At 38.5% G+C, this 18,681-nt stretch overlaps 1 protein-coding gene across 2 annotated transcripts; it reads left to right on the plus strand.

Annotated features, from left to right (window-relative positions):
* The first annotated feature begins 6,743 nt into the window (after positions 1-6,743).
* On the plus strand, positions 6,744-14,755 carry LOC112450591. Of its 2 annotated transcripts, XM_025006591.2 has the most exons (5): positions 6,744-6,839; positions 7,936-8,259; positions 8,486-8,797; positions 13,137-13,290; positions 13,407-14,755. In XM_025006591.2, the coding sequence occupies exons 1-5, from the start codon at positions 6,788-6,790 to the stop codon at positions 13,570-13,572; spliced, it is 1,008 nt and encodes a 335-aa protein (XP_024862359.1). In that variant the 5' UTR covers positions 6,744-6,787; the 3' UTR covers positions 13,573-14,755. The 2 variants fall into 2 exon arrangements, 1 of the variants encoding a protein (XP_024862359.1); XR_005233490.1 differs by lacking the exons at positions 6,744-6,839; positions 7,936-8,259; positions 8,486-8,797 and adding an exon at positions 11,049-12,310 and having other exon boundaries at positions 12,393-13,290.
* The last annotated feature ends 3,926 nt before the right edge of the window (positions 14,756-18,681 follow it).

The raw sequence follows: 18,681 nt of genomic DNA on the forward strand, positions 1-18,681 counted from the left end.
CAGATTAAAAATATAGCCGCGCCTCCTGGGTGTCTCTCACTGGGTCCTAAAGTCATCCGGCTGTTTGACAACATTTAGGAGCCACACTTGTCTACACACAAACAGCTGATCTGACAAAAGTCAGAGTGCAGAGCAGGCAGCACAGCCTGTTAGACAACATTCAGGTTACACAGGAGGAGTGGAAGGGTAACTGTAGACAAACTGGTATAAGAACAAGCTTCTTGAAAATCCTGAAAATCTAACAAACCCTGAGAAGCGTGAACATTTTCATTTGAGTAGCCATTTTAGCATGTGGAACACACTTACAGCTGAATTACAAAAATCTCTAAACATTTCCAGTTTAAGAAACAATATAAAAAAGGATGGTGTTCAAGAAGTATTTATATGAGGAAGATCCTGATATAAATAATCACAAGTAATTAATTATCAGATAAATGTTCATTATTAGATAGTTTATGTGAATGTGGGCATGTGTGTAAATGTAAGTTTATTTATTCAGATATGTTTATGCAGATATGCATTAGTGCATATGGGTGGATACTCACACACACACACACACACACACATATATATAAAAAAAATTATATATATATGTATATTTTTTTTTTATTACATACAGCCAAATACAACTATTGAAGAATGGCCAATATTCTGACATACCTTTTCCTACTGTCTTTCAGACATTGTAGTTTTATTATTAAAATTATGTTTATTTTGCATGAATTCCTTGGTTTTTATGCCACAGTCAGGTCTGCAATTTGTGTCTCTTTGCGATCCTCAGAGTTAAGTTTTTGTTGTAAGTTTTGGCTACCACAGCAGGGTTTTTATTATTATTATCTTAAATAAGTTTTTTCTTTTTGAAAATGAATCTGCATTTTGGGTTTTATTTCCCTCTCACCTGATAGAATGTTCTGACAGGGAGAAGATGGCAGTGGCTGAATTTAAAGGAACATGGGTGAGTGGAAAATGACAGTCAGCTGAGAGGTGATGGGGAACAGGTGAAGTGGGTGTGGCAGGCTGACCGGAAAACTACTGAGCTGAGAGCAGGTGAATGGTGGCACAGGGAACACAAAGAGCAAAACTATACAGTAATCTATATTACATGAAACCCAAGGATCTCAAAAAACAAACAAACAAGACGAACAAATGCAGAACTAAACATAAAACTTGAACACAAAAGATAACAAAATCAACTCAAAAACACCCAAATCCAGACAGTTTGATAAAGAAGGCTCTAAAGAAATGCTGGTAGAAACTGTGTTGGACTTTCCTTTAGCAAACATAATCTTAATGAGGTTATGACAAAAACAATAATTAAGTTTGTGTGTTATAAATCTGCCAATGCTCTAATAAGACAGACCCGTCAGAGGTGACAATGAAAAGACTGATGATGGTTACAGCCTTCCAGAGGCGTTGCATATATAAGTAGCACAGTGACATCTAGTGGCTTTGTGGTAGACTTAAAAACTGTTCCGAGATAAAACAGTGGTACATGTGGTGATCTGTAGGATATACCAAAATCTTCACTCTTATAATAAAAAATAGGAAGACTGGTATAGTATATCGGATTAGGGCATAAAAAAGTAATGACAAAAACATTAGTCCATACTATAGGTCCTAAATCAGAATTCTGTTTGTCATTGACGTGACAACAATGTAACACAGTTTTGCACCTCCAGCTTAACAGCAATAAAAAAATAAGAATAAAGTCACTAGTGGAAGGTGTGAATAGAGCAGCTTCAGCTGTGCATAAAAATAAGAGTAAATAAACATTTTCATATGCAGCATGGTTTATAAAAGTGTACACATACTGTACAGATTGTTTGTCAAACAGTCAATTTGGGGGGCTCACAGATGTTACTGCACGCGTATAGAAGCTGTGTTTCAGTCTTTTTATGAGTCTCCTAAACCTTTTCCCTGAGGGTAAAGCTGAGGACAGGGGATTTCAAGGGTGTCAGCTGGCCCTTTGAAATATCACCGACTTTCTTTTTCAGACTCAGTGTAAATGTCTGTGAGTGCAGGCAGTGGTGATGCCCTGATGCCCTCACCACCCTCTGCAGGACCTTCCTGTTAGCCTGTGTCCAGCTGGAGAACCACACAGTGCAGCAGTAGGTCAAAATGCTTTCAGTGACTGACTGGTAGAAGTTAGTAAGCAGGTGAAGAGACAGATGTGCTTCTTTTAATGTCCTAGAGAAGTGCAGTCTCTGTTGGGCCTTCCTCCCCTGATGTGATGTACGTGGTCCAGCTGAGGTCGACTGATATATGCTCCACAAGGAATCTGAAACTCTCCACCCTCTGGATGTCCTCTCCCTGAACTGAGAGGGAGGAGTGCACAGTCCTCTTTGATTTCCTGAAATCAACAATCATTTCCTTGGGTTTAGAAATGTTGAGATCCAGTTTGTTCTTGGTACATCAGTCCATCAGGCACTGAACTCCCTCTCTGTAGGCTGTTTTGTTGTTGTCCGTTATCAGTCCTACAATGGTGCCATCACCAAATTTGACAATGATGTTAGTGGGGTGTGAGGAGGAACAGTCACATGTGGCAATGGAGTAGAGGTAGAGGATGGTGCTGAGGACAGCCCTGTGGTCCACCTGTATCCCTGCGTCCCTATCCGAACAGTCTGTGGTCTGTTGCTGAAGAAGTCCAGTATCCACATGCAGAGTGAACTGCTCAGTCCGAGGTCGCTCAGCTTCTGCGCCAAACAGTGTGAGGGTAACATATCAGATAAACAATAACACATGACATATTACAGCAGGTCATTATTTCTTTATCTAACGTGAAAGCAAACATTTTTAAAAGAAAACAGTTTGTGGAAAAACTATAGGAACACATAATTATTCAATGCCTGTAAAACAACAACAATAACATGGAGTTACCGTCTTCTGTTAAACTTCAATTTTTCCAGCATGCGTAGATTTTTACATTTCTTCACCAAGCTTTACAATGTTGTTTTAGTTTATGAAGATCTGCTGGTTTTTGTTTCTGAACAGTTTTTTTTAAGTGTTTCATCCAGACTAATGACTTACGTGGTGTGGTGATTTGGCTTTTTTCTGGGTTTTGTTTTTGTTTTATTTTGATTTTAGTTCTTTGGTTTTTGTTGTTTCTTTTGTGTTATTTGGTTGTACTTGCTTTTCATTCTGTCTCATGTTCATGTTCATTTTCACTCTCCCCCAGTCATTCACTTCTCTGTCAGCCACGCCCATCTTCACCTGTCCCAACTCAGTAATCATTCCACCTGTTCCCACTCACCTCGTTATCTCTAGTCTTAAAAGCCCGGTCATTCTTCCCATACCTCACTGGTCCATTGTTTGATGTTTGTTTGTTGTTGCCTTTCTCTGTGTTCCAGTCCTCAAAGTTTCTGTTATGCATTTGAATTTAGTTTTGATTTGTTTGCTGCCACGTCAGCATTTTGTTTTCGTTTGTTTCTTTACTTTAATAAATTAGTTTCCTGTCAATATGAGTCTGCCTACTGGGTTCGTCCCCGTCATCTCCTCTGATCCTGACACGTGGGTCATTGCAACACTTTTTCGTTCTCTGTCATTCTGTTGTAAATTTGCTGCTTTGTTTAGGATCATTGTCTTGTTTTATGACCCAGCTTGGGTTGTTGGACAGATAGCCTCACATCTGACCCTAGAATACTTTGGTAGATAAAGGAGTTTATGCTTGACTTAAAGACTGCTAGGTAGCCAGGGCCTTATAGAATGAACAACTTAGGTTTCATTAAGAGAGCTGGTTAAACTAATAACCAGCTTTAAGCCAAGGTAATAAAGCTGGTTATCAAATTGTTAATTTGGCCAAGTTTTTCCCAATCTCCTAAGAGATATAAACCCCCCGGGGATCTGATCCCAGGTTTTCATATAAAAGGGGTAGTGTTGTCATTAGAATACCCACAGGCAGAATGCTCCATTTTTCTCTCAGGAAGAGCAGACAATAATCATGCATAAATATGTGGAATTCAGACCCTTAATTCAAGCCAAAAGCAACACAATAGCTGCAGCAAAAGCCCAAGAAGAAAGCTGGCAAAAAAATAAAGAAGCTGGCTGTTTATATGCACAAGTGGTGAACTCCCAAATATCAATGTTACAATCTGAAGGTGTATTACAGTGTTGCATATTACATCAATAATTAATTTATTTATTCTCTCAACACATTAAAGCATGGATGAGAATGTTAATCCTATTCTTTCAGCTGCAACCCTGGTGGTTATAAAGAATCATAGGAGAGAGTGAAAATTAAAACCAAAAACATTATTTAAACTCATAAGTACTTAATTTGTCATGCCTTTGTGCATACAATAAACAATGGTGGGGTTGTATTGAGTTTATGGTTTCTTTAATTCTGTTATGTGGTTCCTGTGTTTAGCGTTGTCTTAGTTCAGTTCTTGTTCCTTGTGTGTTTGTTTCCTGTCATTATTCACTTCTCCTCAGTCAGTCACTTGTTTTCCTGCCACGCCCATCTACACCTGCTCCTTGTTAGTAATCATCTCACCTGTGCCCACTTCACCCAATTACCCTCTGCTTTTAAAACTTGGTCATTTCCTCCACTCATTGCTGGTTCATTGTCACTCCAATGTGCTGTCTGGTTGCTCCTCTCGTCTTGTCTCTCATGTTTGCTCGTGTTTCAGTTCCTAGATTCTGTTATGTTTGGTTTTGCTGCTACATCTGTCTTTGTTTTGTTCTTTGATTCTTAATAAATTAGTTTTCTTTAAGTTCTTGCCATGAGTCTGCGCTTTGGGTTCGCCTCCTTCTCCACCACACCTGACAAAAGCCAACAAGAAAAATAGTTTCTCCTTATAGACAGAAGGGGTCCCTCTTGTCCAAGATTACACTCTTGCCCTTTTTGACAATCAGGCTTGAGCCCTGATGGAAGAGGTGGAAGTTAGTGTTACGTCAAACCCAAGTGGAAACTCCCAACCTGAAAAAATATATTGTATTGTATGTTGTAATGACTTTTGTCATACTTTCCCCACTCAGTACAGTCATGTAGATTTATAATAGGGGAGTGCACAATGACATTTTTATGCCTTACAGTTGTTGGAGACAATGACTTTGCTGCCACTGCCCATCAGAGGTCATTCAGAGGTAATGGTGAACATGCTTATGTGAACTCATGCAGGCTGGCCTCTAATAACTAAATTATTATGATCAGTAGCACATGTTCCTCACACAAAATGAGGACTCAAAAGACAACAAAATAATGCCTGTTCAGAGAAAGCCACAAAAGGAAGGAGTGTCTATTTTAATTTGTTTCACTTCCTCTTTGACTGCTTGTGGTACATTGGTGAATTATGACACCACTATTAAATCATGGTAAAGAATAAATAAATAAATAAATAAATAAATAAATAAACACTTTTTTTCTTTTAGCCAGAACACAATTTTCCACCCTTAGAAGCCGTGGCCTTCACCTCTAGACTGAGATTAGAGTCACAACAGGTAAAATAAAACTTTTTGTCCACTGTCCCAGTCTCAAATATCTGGAAAACTTAAGAAGTTTTCTGTGTGCATGCGCTCAGGAACACTTCCACAAATCATTGTCTGTAAACACTGTTTGCAGCATGCTGATAGTCCTCCATTGACCAGCGAAGTTCCCTGATCTTTCCTCAGTTAAACATGTGTGACATCAGCTCAGACGCAAGCTCTGACCCAGTGCCGATCTGCCAGATCAAGAGTAAGTTACAACTGTGAGCTGACTTGCCACAATAAAGGATTTAATGTCTGTATGAATCACAGTTTGTATGCAGACCTAAAAAAGTGCAACAACCTGATGACATGTGTCAGGATTTGGGGGGTCTTAGGTTTCTTTATTGAGTTTATTGTTTCTTTAATTCTGTTATTTGGTTCCTGTGTTTAGTTTTGGTGTCTTGTTCCTTGTGCCCCTTGTGTTCCCTGTCACTATTCACCTTTCCTCTGTCCATTACTTGTTGGCCTGCCACACCCATCTGCACCTGTTCCTCGTTTAAAATCTGTCACCTGTGTCCACTTCTCAATTACCCTGTCTTTAAAACTGGTTCATTTTTTTTCACTTTTCCTGCTGGTTCATTTTCACTCCCAAGTGTTGTCAGGGTTTCCTCATGTCCCGCCTCCTCATGTTCTTGGAATTCTGTTTTTTGTAGGTGTTTTGTTATTTAGTTCTGTTGCTGCCACATCAGACTTTTGTTTTGATTATTTTGTAAAGAAATTTGTTTTCTTTTTTAAAAATGAGTCTGCACTCCGGGTACTTGTCCTTCCACCCTGACAATGAGACCAGAAGTGTGCCTGTACTACCAACCTTAAATATTCATTTGATGCACTCACACGACTTCTACAAGAGCAGTTTAATTTCATTTCCACCACTCTGTTTGGGTGCCGAACTTTCTTTGTCAGTGAGTGTAAATTTATAAAACACACCAGTTACTGTTTCCATGCCAGAACTCACAAAGATCTGACGTAATGGTGATGAAACTACGAAAGAGGCTCATGTAGGGGAGCAAACGAAACACTAACACCACCTGCTCTCCAATGAGTTCACCCACCAGTGTGCAGTGCATATGTAGCAGAGGAAAAAGCACTATATGTAAACTATGAGAAAACAAAATACTGTTTACAAATGTGTGTCTAAATAGGTCAGTGAGGTGGAACTTACTGTAAAATGCTTGTGGAGCCATACCTTATCAAAGGGTCTAGTGAATACAGGTGTCAGAGTGTGTTCTGGTCACAGAGCAACAAAAACATTCACATAAACCACACATCCAGGAAGCAAAACCACCGCAGTCCACCTCTTCAGCTTTCAGACATCACATCTCACATGACATTAAACAACAAAATGAAAACACTTTGCCTGTTTTTGCTTCTTCACGGTGAGTAAGCCATCAGTTGATATATGTTTTTATTATTTATCACAATGCTGCTTTTTTTAGTAATTGCTACATTTATGCAGAAAAAATATGAAAACTGTTTCCGTTGCCCTAAACATGTTTCACTTTCAAAACGTTGAACTAAAAATCTTAGCAGGTTACAAATGGTGAAAGAAAATCACTCCTAAATTTAAAATTTTAAATAATAAAAAAAGGCATTTACTCTGGATTAAAGATGATTTTGTGTAAACATTTGTTACTCATGTTAGTCACTGTAGAAAAAAAACATATTTTGGCAACTTATTTTTTAATTCCATATGAATCAATCTTTGGCTACATCCCTATAGATTAAAAAGTAAATATCTCTCAGATACTCAATTCATTATGTTTAAAACTCAGAATTCAACAATAATAAAAGTGTACCCCCAACTCACTTGCACTTTGAAAGAATGTTAAATATTTTTATTTCAACTCCTTTTTAAAAACAGTTTCTTCCTCTGGGGCTGCCTTTAGAGGTTGCCACATCAAACCATTTGTCTTTATCTCACCCTATCCCTATCATCCTCCTGGTATACCAGCTATATTGAACAATATGACTTTTTCTATGGCCAACATCAATCTTTAGAAAGCAAGGCAGCAGATGGCCACTATGCAACATTATGCAACATTTGTTTAGTTTTTGGCCCAAAATGTGTTTTCATTTCACAAAATAGAACATTACAAGCTTAATTTATTTAACATGTATTTAACAACCCTTAAAAGAACTTGTTTGCTTAAAATAACAGACAGAAGAGCATTCTTTCTTAAAATAATAAACTTTTTCAGCATCTTCATGTTCCCTTGTAATTGATTAAGTATATGCACATGCATGGCCAATTGGCAATTTTTTAAAAAAGTGTCCGACTTCAAATCAGTCGGTTGAATAATTTCCACCTCCCCAGGCTCACTTCACCTTCACTCACCACAAATATAAAAATATACACTCGTTTCTTTGAAATAAATGTTATTTTGAAAACATACACACTAACCTAAAATCAAAGTATTTTTAAAAAACTATTTCTGTTGTTCCCTTTCTGATTCGACCTAACTTGTGTTCCAGCAAGCCTCCAGCTTCAGTGCGACAAAAAAAAGATCACGGCACATATTGGAGAAGAATTTGTGCTTGTATGCAAGTATGACTCCAGCAGGTACCTGGTCAGCAAGAAGTACTGGTGCAGAGGCTCCTCCAGAAACTCTTGTCAGATTTTGATGGATACAGATGGCATTGCCAAAAGTGCAAAGTCTCAGATATTTGACAATAATAGAAATGGCCTATTTGTGAAAGTTACAAATCTCCAAATAGAGGACTCCGATGTGTACTGGATTGGAATTGACAAAATATATAGTGACATCATGGTTTCAGTCAACCTGGTTGTCACTAAAGGTAAGATGAAACAGATTTTTTCTATATTTCCATTCATCCTTTTTCAGCACAAGCTTTTCCAAACAGGCTTGTGTGGAAGCTGGTGCCTATCAACGGCAATCTTTTCTATAACTTATTTAGAAATTTGATTATTTCTAACATCTGCAAATTAGAAGCGCATTTGTACATTTTTAAAACAATGTTCAGCTTAAAGGATTCAGGCGGATGTCTCACTTCTTTGTGCCAGTTCCAGTATCTAAACCCAGACTTTGGCCCCTGAGCTCTCTCGTGCCAACGTGTTGGGGAGAGCCAGTGACTGTGCGCTGTGGTTGTACGAAGGGCGATGACATTTATTACACCTGGTATCAGCAAACTCCCCACAGGGACTTCCTGGTGCACCGCTCATCGGATTTGAGCCTACATTGTGGAGCAACAAAAGAGGACAGCAAGTATTATTGTTTTGCCAATAACAGTGTAAGCAGCGAGCAGAGCGATATTGTCTCTGTGCATGTCCTGATCCCTGCAAACAGCAGCTGCATCTATGTTGTTAATATCCAAGGTAAGAACAGAAGGTATCTTTTTCTATAAATATAACAAAAGCTGGTGAAGCATATGAAGTCTGTGTTTATAATTTCATACAAATACAATGCAAATCTTCCTAATCCTTCATAGCACACACAAACTGAATGACAAACAATGCAACAATAAGATTTTACTTAAAAAATTAAATTTGTTATTGATATTTAGTGTGTGCTCATAACAGAATTACTCACACATTTATAAAAATGTTACTGAAACATTTTGGTAGCAATACATAATGAAACCACAGACTTACCAAGTATGTACCAGCTCAGTATCTGGTATGTATCAAGTACGTCCCAAAGCAGCAGTAGAAATAGCACACACATGCACATATGCATTTGAAACCATAAGTTTACATACACCATATGAAAAGACATGCATTTTTCCACACTGTCTGGGATGAAATCAGAATAAACTTTCCCCGTTTTAGGTCAATTAGGATTTTAAAAAGGATTTCTATTTGCTAAATGCCAGAATAATTTGAGAGAGAATGTTTTAAGGCAATTTTTATTACTTTCTTCAAAGTGTTAAGGATTTGTTAGTTCCAATCCTTTTGGGTTGGTTCTTTTTAGAGCAGGGTCTGGCCAGGAGACAACCCTTTAAAGTACTGACAAAATTTATTAAGAATTACATGAAAACCCACCGAGCAGATTTGCAAATCTGGAGAGGTTAACTATGACAGCATCAGGCTGCATCTAGCAACACCTGACTATTATTCTATCCTTTGTTCATTCTATCTCCTTGTATAAGTTCTGATAACCCGAGGCCTGGTTTGGATTGCCATGCCACATCTGCCCTATTTTTTTATCCTTTAGTGGATAAGGAAATATAACTTGTTCTCCCTAATGCTTATCACCTGCACCCCGATAAGTGAAGTAGGCCATTAGGCAATTACGTGTACACCCATGGCGTGATTAGATCCCTGCCACGTACGCCTTTGAGTCAAAGAAAACAACATAAGATTCACTACAGAAACTAATAAGACTGTAAAAATGATCCACATCTCTACAAAAGTCAAAGGTTTAAATACACTTCATTAGTACCATTAGTATTGGTACCATTACCCTTGCACTGTATGACTTGAGTCAAACATTTTGGATTAGCTTCTCACAATAGTTGGCAGAAAGTTTGGCCCATTCCTCCTGACAGAACTGGTGGAACTGAGCCATGTCTGTAGGGCGCCTTGCTCACACATGCTTTTTTTCAGTTTTGCCCATAAATTTTTTGATAGGATTGGTCATTGAACATTTGGAAGACCCATTTACGCCCAAGCTTTAACTTCCTGGCTGATGTCTTGAGCTGTTGCTTCAGTATTTCCACATAATGTTCTTTCCTCATGATGCCATCTATTTTGTGAATCCCTCCTGCAGCAATTCAACCCCACAACATAATGCTGCCACCCCCGTGTTTCACAGTCGGGATGGTGTTCTTAGGCTTGCAAGCTTCCCCCTTTTTCCTCCAAACGTAACAATGGTCATTATGGCCAAACAGTTCAATTTTAGTTTCGTCAGACCACAGGACATGTCTCCAAAAACTAAGGTCTTTGTCCCTGTGTGTATTTGTAAACAATAATCTGGCTTTTCTTTTGAAGTACTGACTTCTTCCTGGCAGAGTGGCCTTTCAGCACATGATGATACAGAACTCATTTCACTGTGGATAATGACACACTCTTACCAGCTTCAGCCAGCATCTTCACTGGGTCCTTTGCTTTTTTTCCTGGGTTGATATGCACATTTCGGACCAAAGCATCATGTCTGGGACCCGTCTTCTTCCTGAGCGATATGATGGCTGGACATTCCCATCTTGTTTGTACTTTCGTATAATTGTTTGTACAGATGAATGAGGCACCTTCAGATATCTGGAAATTGCACCCAAGGATGAACCAGACTTCGGCAAGTTTCACAATTCTCTTCCTGATATCTTGGCTGATTTCTTTCGATTTGCCCATGATGTTACATAAGGAAGCAGTGTGTTTCAGGTGTGCCTTAAATTACATCCACAGGTGTATCATTAACTCAGATGTTATCAATAAACCTATCAGAAGCTTTCAAATGCACAACATCAAATGTCCCAAATTGTTTAAAGAAAGTAATACAAATTGCCTTAAAAACATTCTCTCTCTCCCATTATTTTGGCATTTAGCAAATAGAAAAAAAATTGAAAATCCTTTTTGATCTAAAATGGGAAAAGTTTATTCTAACTTCACATCAGACAGTGTGAAAAAAAAAATGCATGTCTTTTTATATACTGTATGTAAACATTTGGTTTCAACTGTATACATATGTATATATGTATACAGTTAAAACCAAATGTATGTATATATATATAAACTGGATAAGGCACAATGTCATTTTGAAAGTTCACTTTTTGTGAGTTCTCTGTGATGTCAAGATATGCAGCTGTGAACACGTTAGCAACGCAGCCATACATGGTTTGAGTTTGTGCTGTGGAAACATTGACACTGTAGGAGCAAAGTAAAAAAGGAAACAGGAAGGGCAGCCACAAGATGTTTATTAATGGTCTTGTCTAACCCTCACGTATGGGTGTTCAAACACATGATGGGTGAGTGTCCTGAAATGTGCAGTTACACTTTTTATTCTTTTTTTCATGGGTGTTGTTCTTCTGTGCCAGCTCAGACTTCCCTTTTTACATCAGATTTTTATATCAGCACACTGCATTATTCAGCTTCATTCCATCCTGGGTTTACTCACTTCTGTAACTGTGTTGCTATGACAATGTAATAGAAACTCAGCCCATTTTTTTAGCTGAATGGGAGGGTGAAGTTAATATGACATTAAAGGGATAGTCTAGTCATTTTTGAATTGATGTTCTTTCAATAGTTAGAATCTTATTAGCTGTGACACAGAACATGGAATATGGTGAAATGAGCCTAACGTCTTTCTCCAGGCTAGGCCAAAATGAGTGCCAGTTTTAAAAAAAAAAGTTTCTCAGGCTTCCAAAATAAAACTCTTTTAAAATGACATGTGAAAGAATGCCACATCAGCTAATGTCAAACCTCTACCCTTTTGCACGAGATCATTTGCTTAATTTGTCACCAGTTTATACATTTACAAAGTAACACAAACATTATTCAGTTGACAGAGCAGCAACAAGCTAAACAAATGGTGTCATCTATCCATCCACCCACCCATCCATCCACTTTTTTTTACCTGCTTATCCATTCAGCATTGCACATGGACACATAGAGACAAATGAAAGAGACAAGCATTCACACTCTCATTCACACCTAGGGACAATTTAGAGTTGCCACTGAACCTAACATGCACGTTTTTGACCTGTGACAGGAAACCAGAGTACCCATACATGCACTGGGAGAACATGCAAACTATGAGAGCTATGTATAAGAACTATGTATATCTCAGACTGAAAAAGTATGGTTTGTTTGAAAGAATTATCTGTTTTCCCTAAAAGAGCGAGGCAGTGCTGCTTAGCTTTGCAAAGTTGCATCTGAACAAACCACAACACCATGGTAAAAACAATGCAAACCCAACACCTTACGCAACTGTAAAGCACTGTGGTGGAGGGGTGACATTTTTCCGTTTCTTTTACAGCTGCCAGACCTGAAGACCCTGCAGTCACTAAGTCAACTATAAAGTCCTCTGTAAACCAAAGTATTGCATTTGGTTGTCTGTCTGACACTTTAAACTTTGGCTGATATTGGCTGTTGCAACAGGACAACGTTCCCAAGCACACCAGCAAATATACAACAAAACTGCTGAAAAAGAAAGGATTCAGGGTGTTGGAAAAGCCTAAGGTTTAAACTTGAATTTAGTTAAAATGCTGTGGTTAGAGCCAAAGAGAGTTGTGCATAAACCAGTTCTTGTGAACCTCAATGAAACTAAGGAATATTGTGCATTAGACTGGGCTAAAAATCTTCCATGATGATGCTTGAAACTGACAAGATCATATAAAATGTGATTTCTTCAAGTAATTTTCTTTGAAGGTGTCTAGACAAGTGAAGGAATCATAGGATGGGCTTGGTTATTTACACACTAAGTTAGTATGAGTTAAGCAACAAAATACAGAAAATACAAAAAGATAAATAGACAAGTAGAGATTCACCTGTAGAATCAAGCACTAAACTTGATTGTACCAAAATAGATTTAGTCTTTTGTTGAATAAAAAAGGTAGTAATTTTTTTCTAAAATGAGTTGCAAATAAGATTCTGTTATAAACATGGACTTTTATCCACCAGTGAGATTTGACATATTTCTTGCCATGGTGTTAAACTCCTATTTGCCCACATATATACAGAAAGGTGTCCCAGTCCAATATTTTCCTCTTCTCATCATCAGGCCAGCCAGCGTATGACTGTGCAGACAGAATGAGAACAACCACAGCTGAAACTCCGCCTCTGACAACCTGCGAAGGGAGAACAGAAACCCACTCTGACCCCGGAGATCAGTTCTTAACAACCAATCAAACTGATCACGTTGGCTTTTTCAGCAGGTCAGGCTGCATCTTTTTCTGTCTCGTTGATGGAAGTAAACAAAAAGGGCTGAATTCAGATTGTGATCATTAGTAGCTGACGTATCTGACAAATTTTTCTGATTTTTGGTTTTCAGAGCATGGACCGGGGTGCCACTCTGGTATACGCTGCTGCGCTGGGGGTTGTTCGCATCTTTATTCATAACTCTGTGTATAGTTCTCAGATGTACAAAAGCAAGACATAAGAAATATGCCAAGAGGAGGAGAAGGAGGAGGGTTAATGGGAAACAAAGTACACGTTAGGTTCAATGAGTTGTATTTGCACATTGACGCAAATGTCTCATGTAGCCTTTAATAAAATAATCACTGTTACTTATTTTGCATAGAAGCATTCAAAACACATGTAAGTCAAGTTATTTGTTCTGCTGTGTTTTGAACTGAATATTTATAAAGATTTGAAAAGGCTGGAGTAGTTTGCCATGAAGTAAAAATGCTATTGTATGCTGTGTTTGTTTTGTATATATTAAAATTATTTTAAATTAAGCCAAGCAACATGTTTAAAATGTTTAAAATGTGGATGTCTGATGATGCAAACTGCAGTTTTGCCAATCATGAGTATAAATCAGCGAGAGGTAGATAGAACTTTCATATTTCTTAATAAGTAACTTAGGTCTATGTGACGTGAGGCAAGACATTTTATTACAGAATAAAATGGAACTGTCTCACCTGTTTATGTGGAAACCAGTTTCTTTGACAAACAGTGAGTCAGAGCTGAAGTATTTTATTGAACGCTCTACGTTTGTGTGATTATGAGTCAGTGGGATGAATTGGTGCTACTCAGATAAACTGAATTAAATAAAAGAGAAGGACTAGCTGAAGTATAATGCTGACACTTGTTTCTTTTATCTGTTTTTAGGCTTTTAAAGCTGCCCATTTGTAGCCTATAATTGTTCTGTAGATCTTGAAGGTTTGTTTGATTAAGATTGAGAAAACTTTTTATTCCATATCATAAATGCACTTTGGTGTCTTCTGTTTTTCATTTTTTATTTTCTTTTTTGTATTCTTTTGTCTATTTTTTATATGCTTCTTGTTGTGCTACATCAGTTTTGACCTCGGTATATTAACAGCAAAAGAGTAATTTTTTTTTTTTTATAAAAGTCAAAATGAAAGATTTGTAAATTTACTTTCTTATGTTGACCCAGTTTGGGTTTACATACTTTGCCACTCTCTAAAACTGTCCCGTTTCCTGAGCTGTATGTTTATCGCTGAAAGAATGTGAAACGTTCATGTTTGATTTGCCGAGCGGGGCTTGCTGAAAATGTTTGTAATCACTTCCACATCCACTGTGATGTGACAAATTCAATCTTTAGATCTTCATGGAAAAAGTCTCTCTTTGAGTTTTCTCTTGTGGATCAATGACTCTGGAAGTTTACTTACTTTCTATTTCAAAAGAGACAGATTGCAAATTAAAAAATATTAAAAGCTCTGACAGTTTCTTTGCATATATGCATGCTGTAACTCACATTAATATACTGGTAATATGGTTATTTTCTTTCTCTTTGATATCAAATGTTTTATGACATGTTACGACATACAAAATATAAGTTATGCCACTTAATCAGTTGTAGAGATATATTCAATGATTATTATCACCCACCATTGAAAGATGAAAGGTGGTGATAATGTTTGTGGCTGTTTCTGTGTATGAGTATGTCTGTTTGTTGGCAAAATAGCTCATTAACCACCAGGCCGGTTTTAATGAAACACTCAGAAAGTAATCATTGGATGAACATCTACAACTGATTAACTTGTGGAGTCAACTTTGTTTCAAATGACCTCCGCAGCTTATCAGCCTTAGCCAGCACACAAATATCCATAACAGTCAATTTTACAGACATTGAGCAAAACTTTTATGTGGCTATAGCAGAGAGTCATCCCCAGCACACACTCTGAGTTCCCCACATTGCACAAGATATTTGCTTAAAACTTTGGCATTAACTCTTTAATGGCATTTCCACAGTTTTAGCAGGACTTGGAGACTGATCAGGACTAAGGGAGAGCTGAGTGCAGTAAAATACAAAGTGAAACAAGTTTCTTCCTCAATGAAAACCTGTTTCACATTCCTCAGAACCTCAGATTGGGTTTAAGGTTCACCTTCCAGCAACGACTCCAAGCACACAGCAAAGACAACACAGGAGGGGCTTAGGGACAACTCTGTGGATGTCCCAGAGTGGACCAGCCAGACCTCTGACCTAAACTCTGTCAAACATATCAGAAGAGACCTGAAAATGGCCCCATCCAACTGGACTGAGCTGATAGGATTTCCCAAAAAAAAAGGCAGATATTTTCATTAAAATTCAGTCCGTGCTTCATTAGATATTTTGCTAACACAAAAAAAACACACATAGAGAAAAATCCCACAATCCTGGTGTGCCAAGCTTGTTGTATCAAAAAAAAGTTCAAGGCTGAAATTGCTGCCTAAATGCTTCAACTCTGTAACTAGTAAAGAGTCTGAGTACTTTCAGTATAAAAAAATACATTTGTTTTTCTCCTTTTATTAAATTTACAAAATCGCTGCATGACTTTGTGAGGATTTAGGATTTTTTGTGTTTTCGGTTTTGTTTTCTTTATTTATTCTTGTTGTTGTTTTCAGTTTGGGTTTTTCCTGTTTCAGTTCCTGTTCAGTATTCACTTCTCCCCAGTCACCCTCTTTCAGTTCCCCTGCCACGCCCATCTCCACCTGTCCTTGATTGCTCCCATACACCTGAATCCACTTACTACAATTATCTTCTGCACTTTAAAATACGGTCATTTCTCTCCATTCCCCGCTGGTCCGTTGTTGTTTTTTGTTTGCCGTTTGCTGCTATGCTCTGTACCTTGTCTCCTTGTTGTTCTGCTCACCGTGTGTTTTGGATTTTTGTTCTTTTGAGTTGCTGCCTCGTCAGCTTTTGTTTTGTTTATTTTTATTCAATAAATTAGTTTATTTGATTATGAGTCTGCGCTCAGGGTTCCTTTCCGTCGTCCACAATCGTGACAGACTTGAGTTGATGTTGTGGCTGTGATGTAGTTCAAGACTGAGCCTCAAGGGGCTGAGCTTCAGGCACAGCTGTGACATACACTATGTTGTCAAAAGTATTCACTCACCCATCCAAATCACTGAATTCAGGTGTTTCAATCATTTCCATGTCAACAAGCCCCTGGGCATGCAGACTGCTTCTACAAACATTGGTGAAAGTATGGGTCGCTCTCAGGAGCTCAGTGAATTCCAGTGTGGTACCTTGACAGGATGCCACCTGTGCAATAAGTCCAGTCATGAAATTTCCTTGCTGCTAAATATTCCACAGTCAGTTGTTAGTGGGATTACAACAAAGTGAAAGCGAACGACAGCCATGAAGTGGTCGGCCACGTAAAATCACAGAGTGGGCTCAGTGGATGCTGAGGCACATATTGCAAAAACGTCACCAAATAGCTACAGACCTCCAAACTTCATGTGGCCTTCAGATTAGCTTGAGAACAGTGCACAGAGAGCTTCATGGAATGGGTTTTCTTGGTTGAGCAGCTGCATCCAAGCCTTCCATCACCAAGTGCAAAGAGTCAGATACAGTGGAGTGAAGCAGCCACCACTGGACTCTAGAGCAGAGGAGACAAGTTCTTTGGAGAAGAATCACGCTTCTCTGTCTGACAATCTGATGGATGAATTTGGGTTTAGCGGCTGTCAGGAGAACAGTTCTTGTCTGACTGCAATGTTCCAAGTGTAAAGTTTGGTGGAGGGAGGATTATGGTGTGGGGTTGTTTTTCAGGAGTTGGGCTAGACTGCTTAGTTCCAGTGAAAGGAACTCTTAATGCTTCAGCAGACAAAGACATTTTGGACAATTTCATGCTCCCAACATTGTGAGAATAGTTTGGGGATGACCCCGTCCTGTTCCAACATGAATAAATATCAGTGCACAAAGCAAGGTCCATAAAGACATGGATGAGGGAGTTTGGTGTGGAAGAACTTGACTGACCTGCACAGAGTCCTGATCTCAACCTGACAGAACACCTTTGGGATGAATTAGAGCAGAGACTGAGAGACAGGCCTTCTGTCCAACATCAGTGTCTGACCTCACAGATGAGCTTCTGGAAGAATGGTCAGAAACTCCCATAAACACTCCTAAACCTGTGGAAAGCCTTCCAAGAAGAGTTGAAGCTCTTATAGTTGCAAAGTGTGGGGCAACATCATATTAAACCCTATAAATTAAGAATGGGCTCAAGTTCATATGCATGTATGAAGGAAGAAGAGCAAATACTTTTGGCAACATATTGTATAAGATTAAGGCTGTGGTGACAGAATGGAGGTCTTAGGCACAGGCTAAAGCTGTGGCCTAGAAAGGCTGCTGCCCTCGGACTGGCATTGATTTTGTGCCCATGATGAACTGCTGGGCTCTGGCTAGAGAAGTGGCATGGAGCACGGTCCTGGATTGAGGTGTGGCAAATAGACCCAAATACAGGCAGTGATGATGTCCAGATTTTTTTTGAATAAAACAAACAAAAGCATGAACTCAGCATGAACTCTGAACATATGCTGGTGTAGATTCTCAGTCATCCAGGCCATGGTAAATTCAAAAAAGGTTAGAAAAACAAAAACAATTGGACATCTATTTTGTAGTTGGTTCAGTTCAGTTTAAACATTCCTAATATTTGCAGTCGCAGCATTGTCTTTTTGAGCTTTTCATTTTGACTTTTACTGTTTTTTTTTCCTTGCAGGGGTTAAATGCAAAGATCCTGTCATCCCAAATGCTGAGTTTGTTGAGGGTTCTCGACCGCCGCATAAATAAAAAAATAAAAACAATTTTACAAATTAATAGGATTGCATGTGTTTGGCCAAATAAGATTTTTTTAAAATCAAGAATATTTGTTTTGTGAAGTTATATAAAATGTAAATTGTCTATTTACATCTGTCTATTTTACCAGAGATCAAGCCTAGAAATGATGTACAGGGTGAACAGCAGGTTGTATAGAACACGTGATGAGATGACCTCACGAACTCCAGGAAACCCGGAAGAGGGTGCGATCTGTGTGGGTGCAAACTGCTGGAAAACAACTCCATTTGAGGGATGGAAATTTACTAAAAAAAAAACACCATGCGGGCGGGGCGAATTGATAAAATGCATCGAACGAGAAGTTAGCTTCAGACGTAGGCTGAGCTTTGAATTCTGGTAAGCGTCTTCTTTCAGCGCTGAAAGTTAATAAATCTTACTCAAACTTTAAAGTGGACTCTTTGGCTGGTTTTGACTCTCTGACTCCATGCATCTTTCCAATCTCGGGTGAGGAGGTCGAGCAGGTTATCCGGGTTTTTGTGAGTTTTTCTGACCTCGACAGTTTTTTAAGAAAATTCTCTAAAGTAGTTTGAACTTTTTTTTTTTTAAAATT

Source organism: Kryptolebias marmoratus, linkage group LG8 (assembly GCF_001649575.2).
Source record: "Kryptolebias marmoratus isolate JLee-2015 linkage group LG8, ASM164957v2, whole genome shotgun sequence".
Classification (NCBI taxonomy): domain Eukaryota; kingdom Metazoa; phylum Chordata; class Actinopteri; order Cyprinodontiformes; family Rivulidae; genus Kryptolebias; species Kryptolebias marmoratus.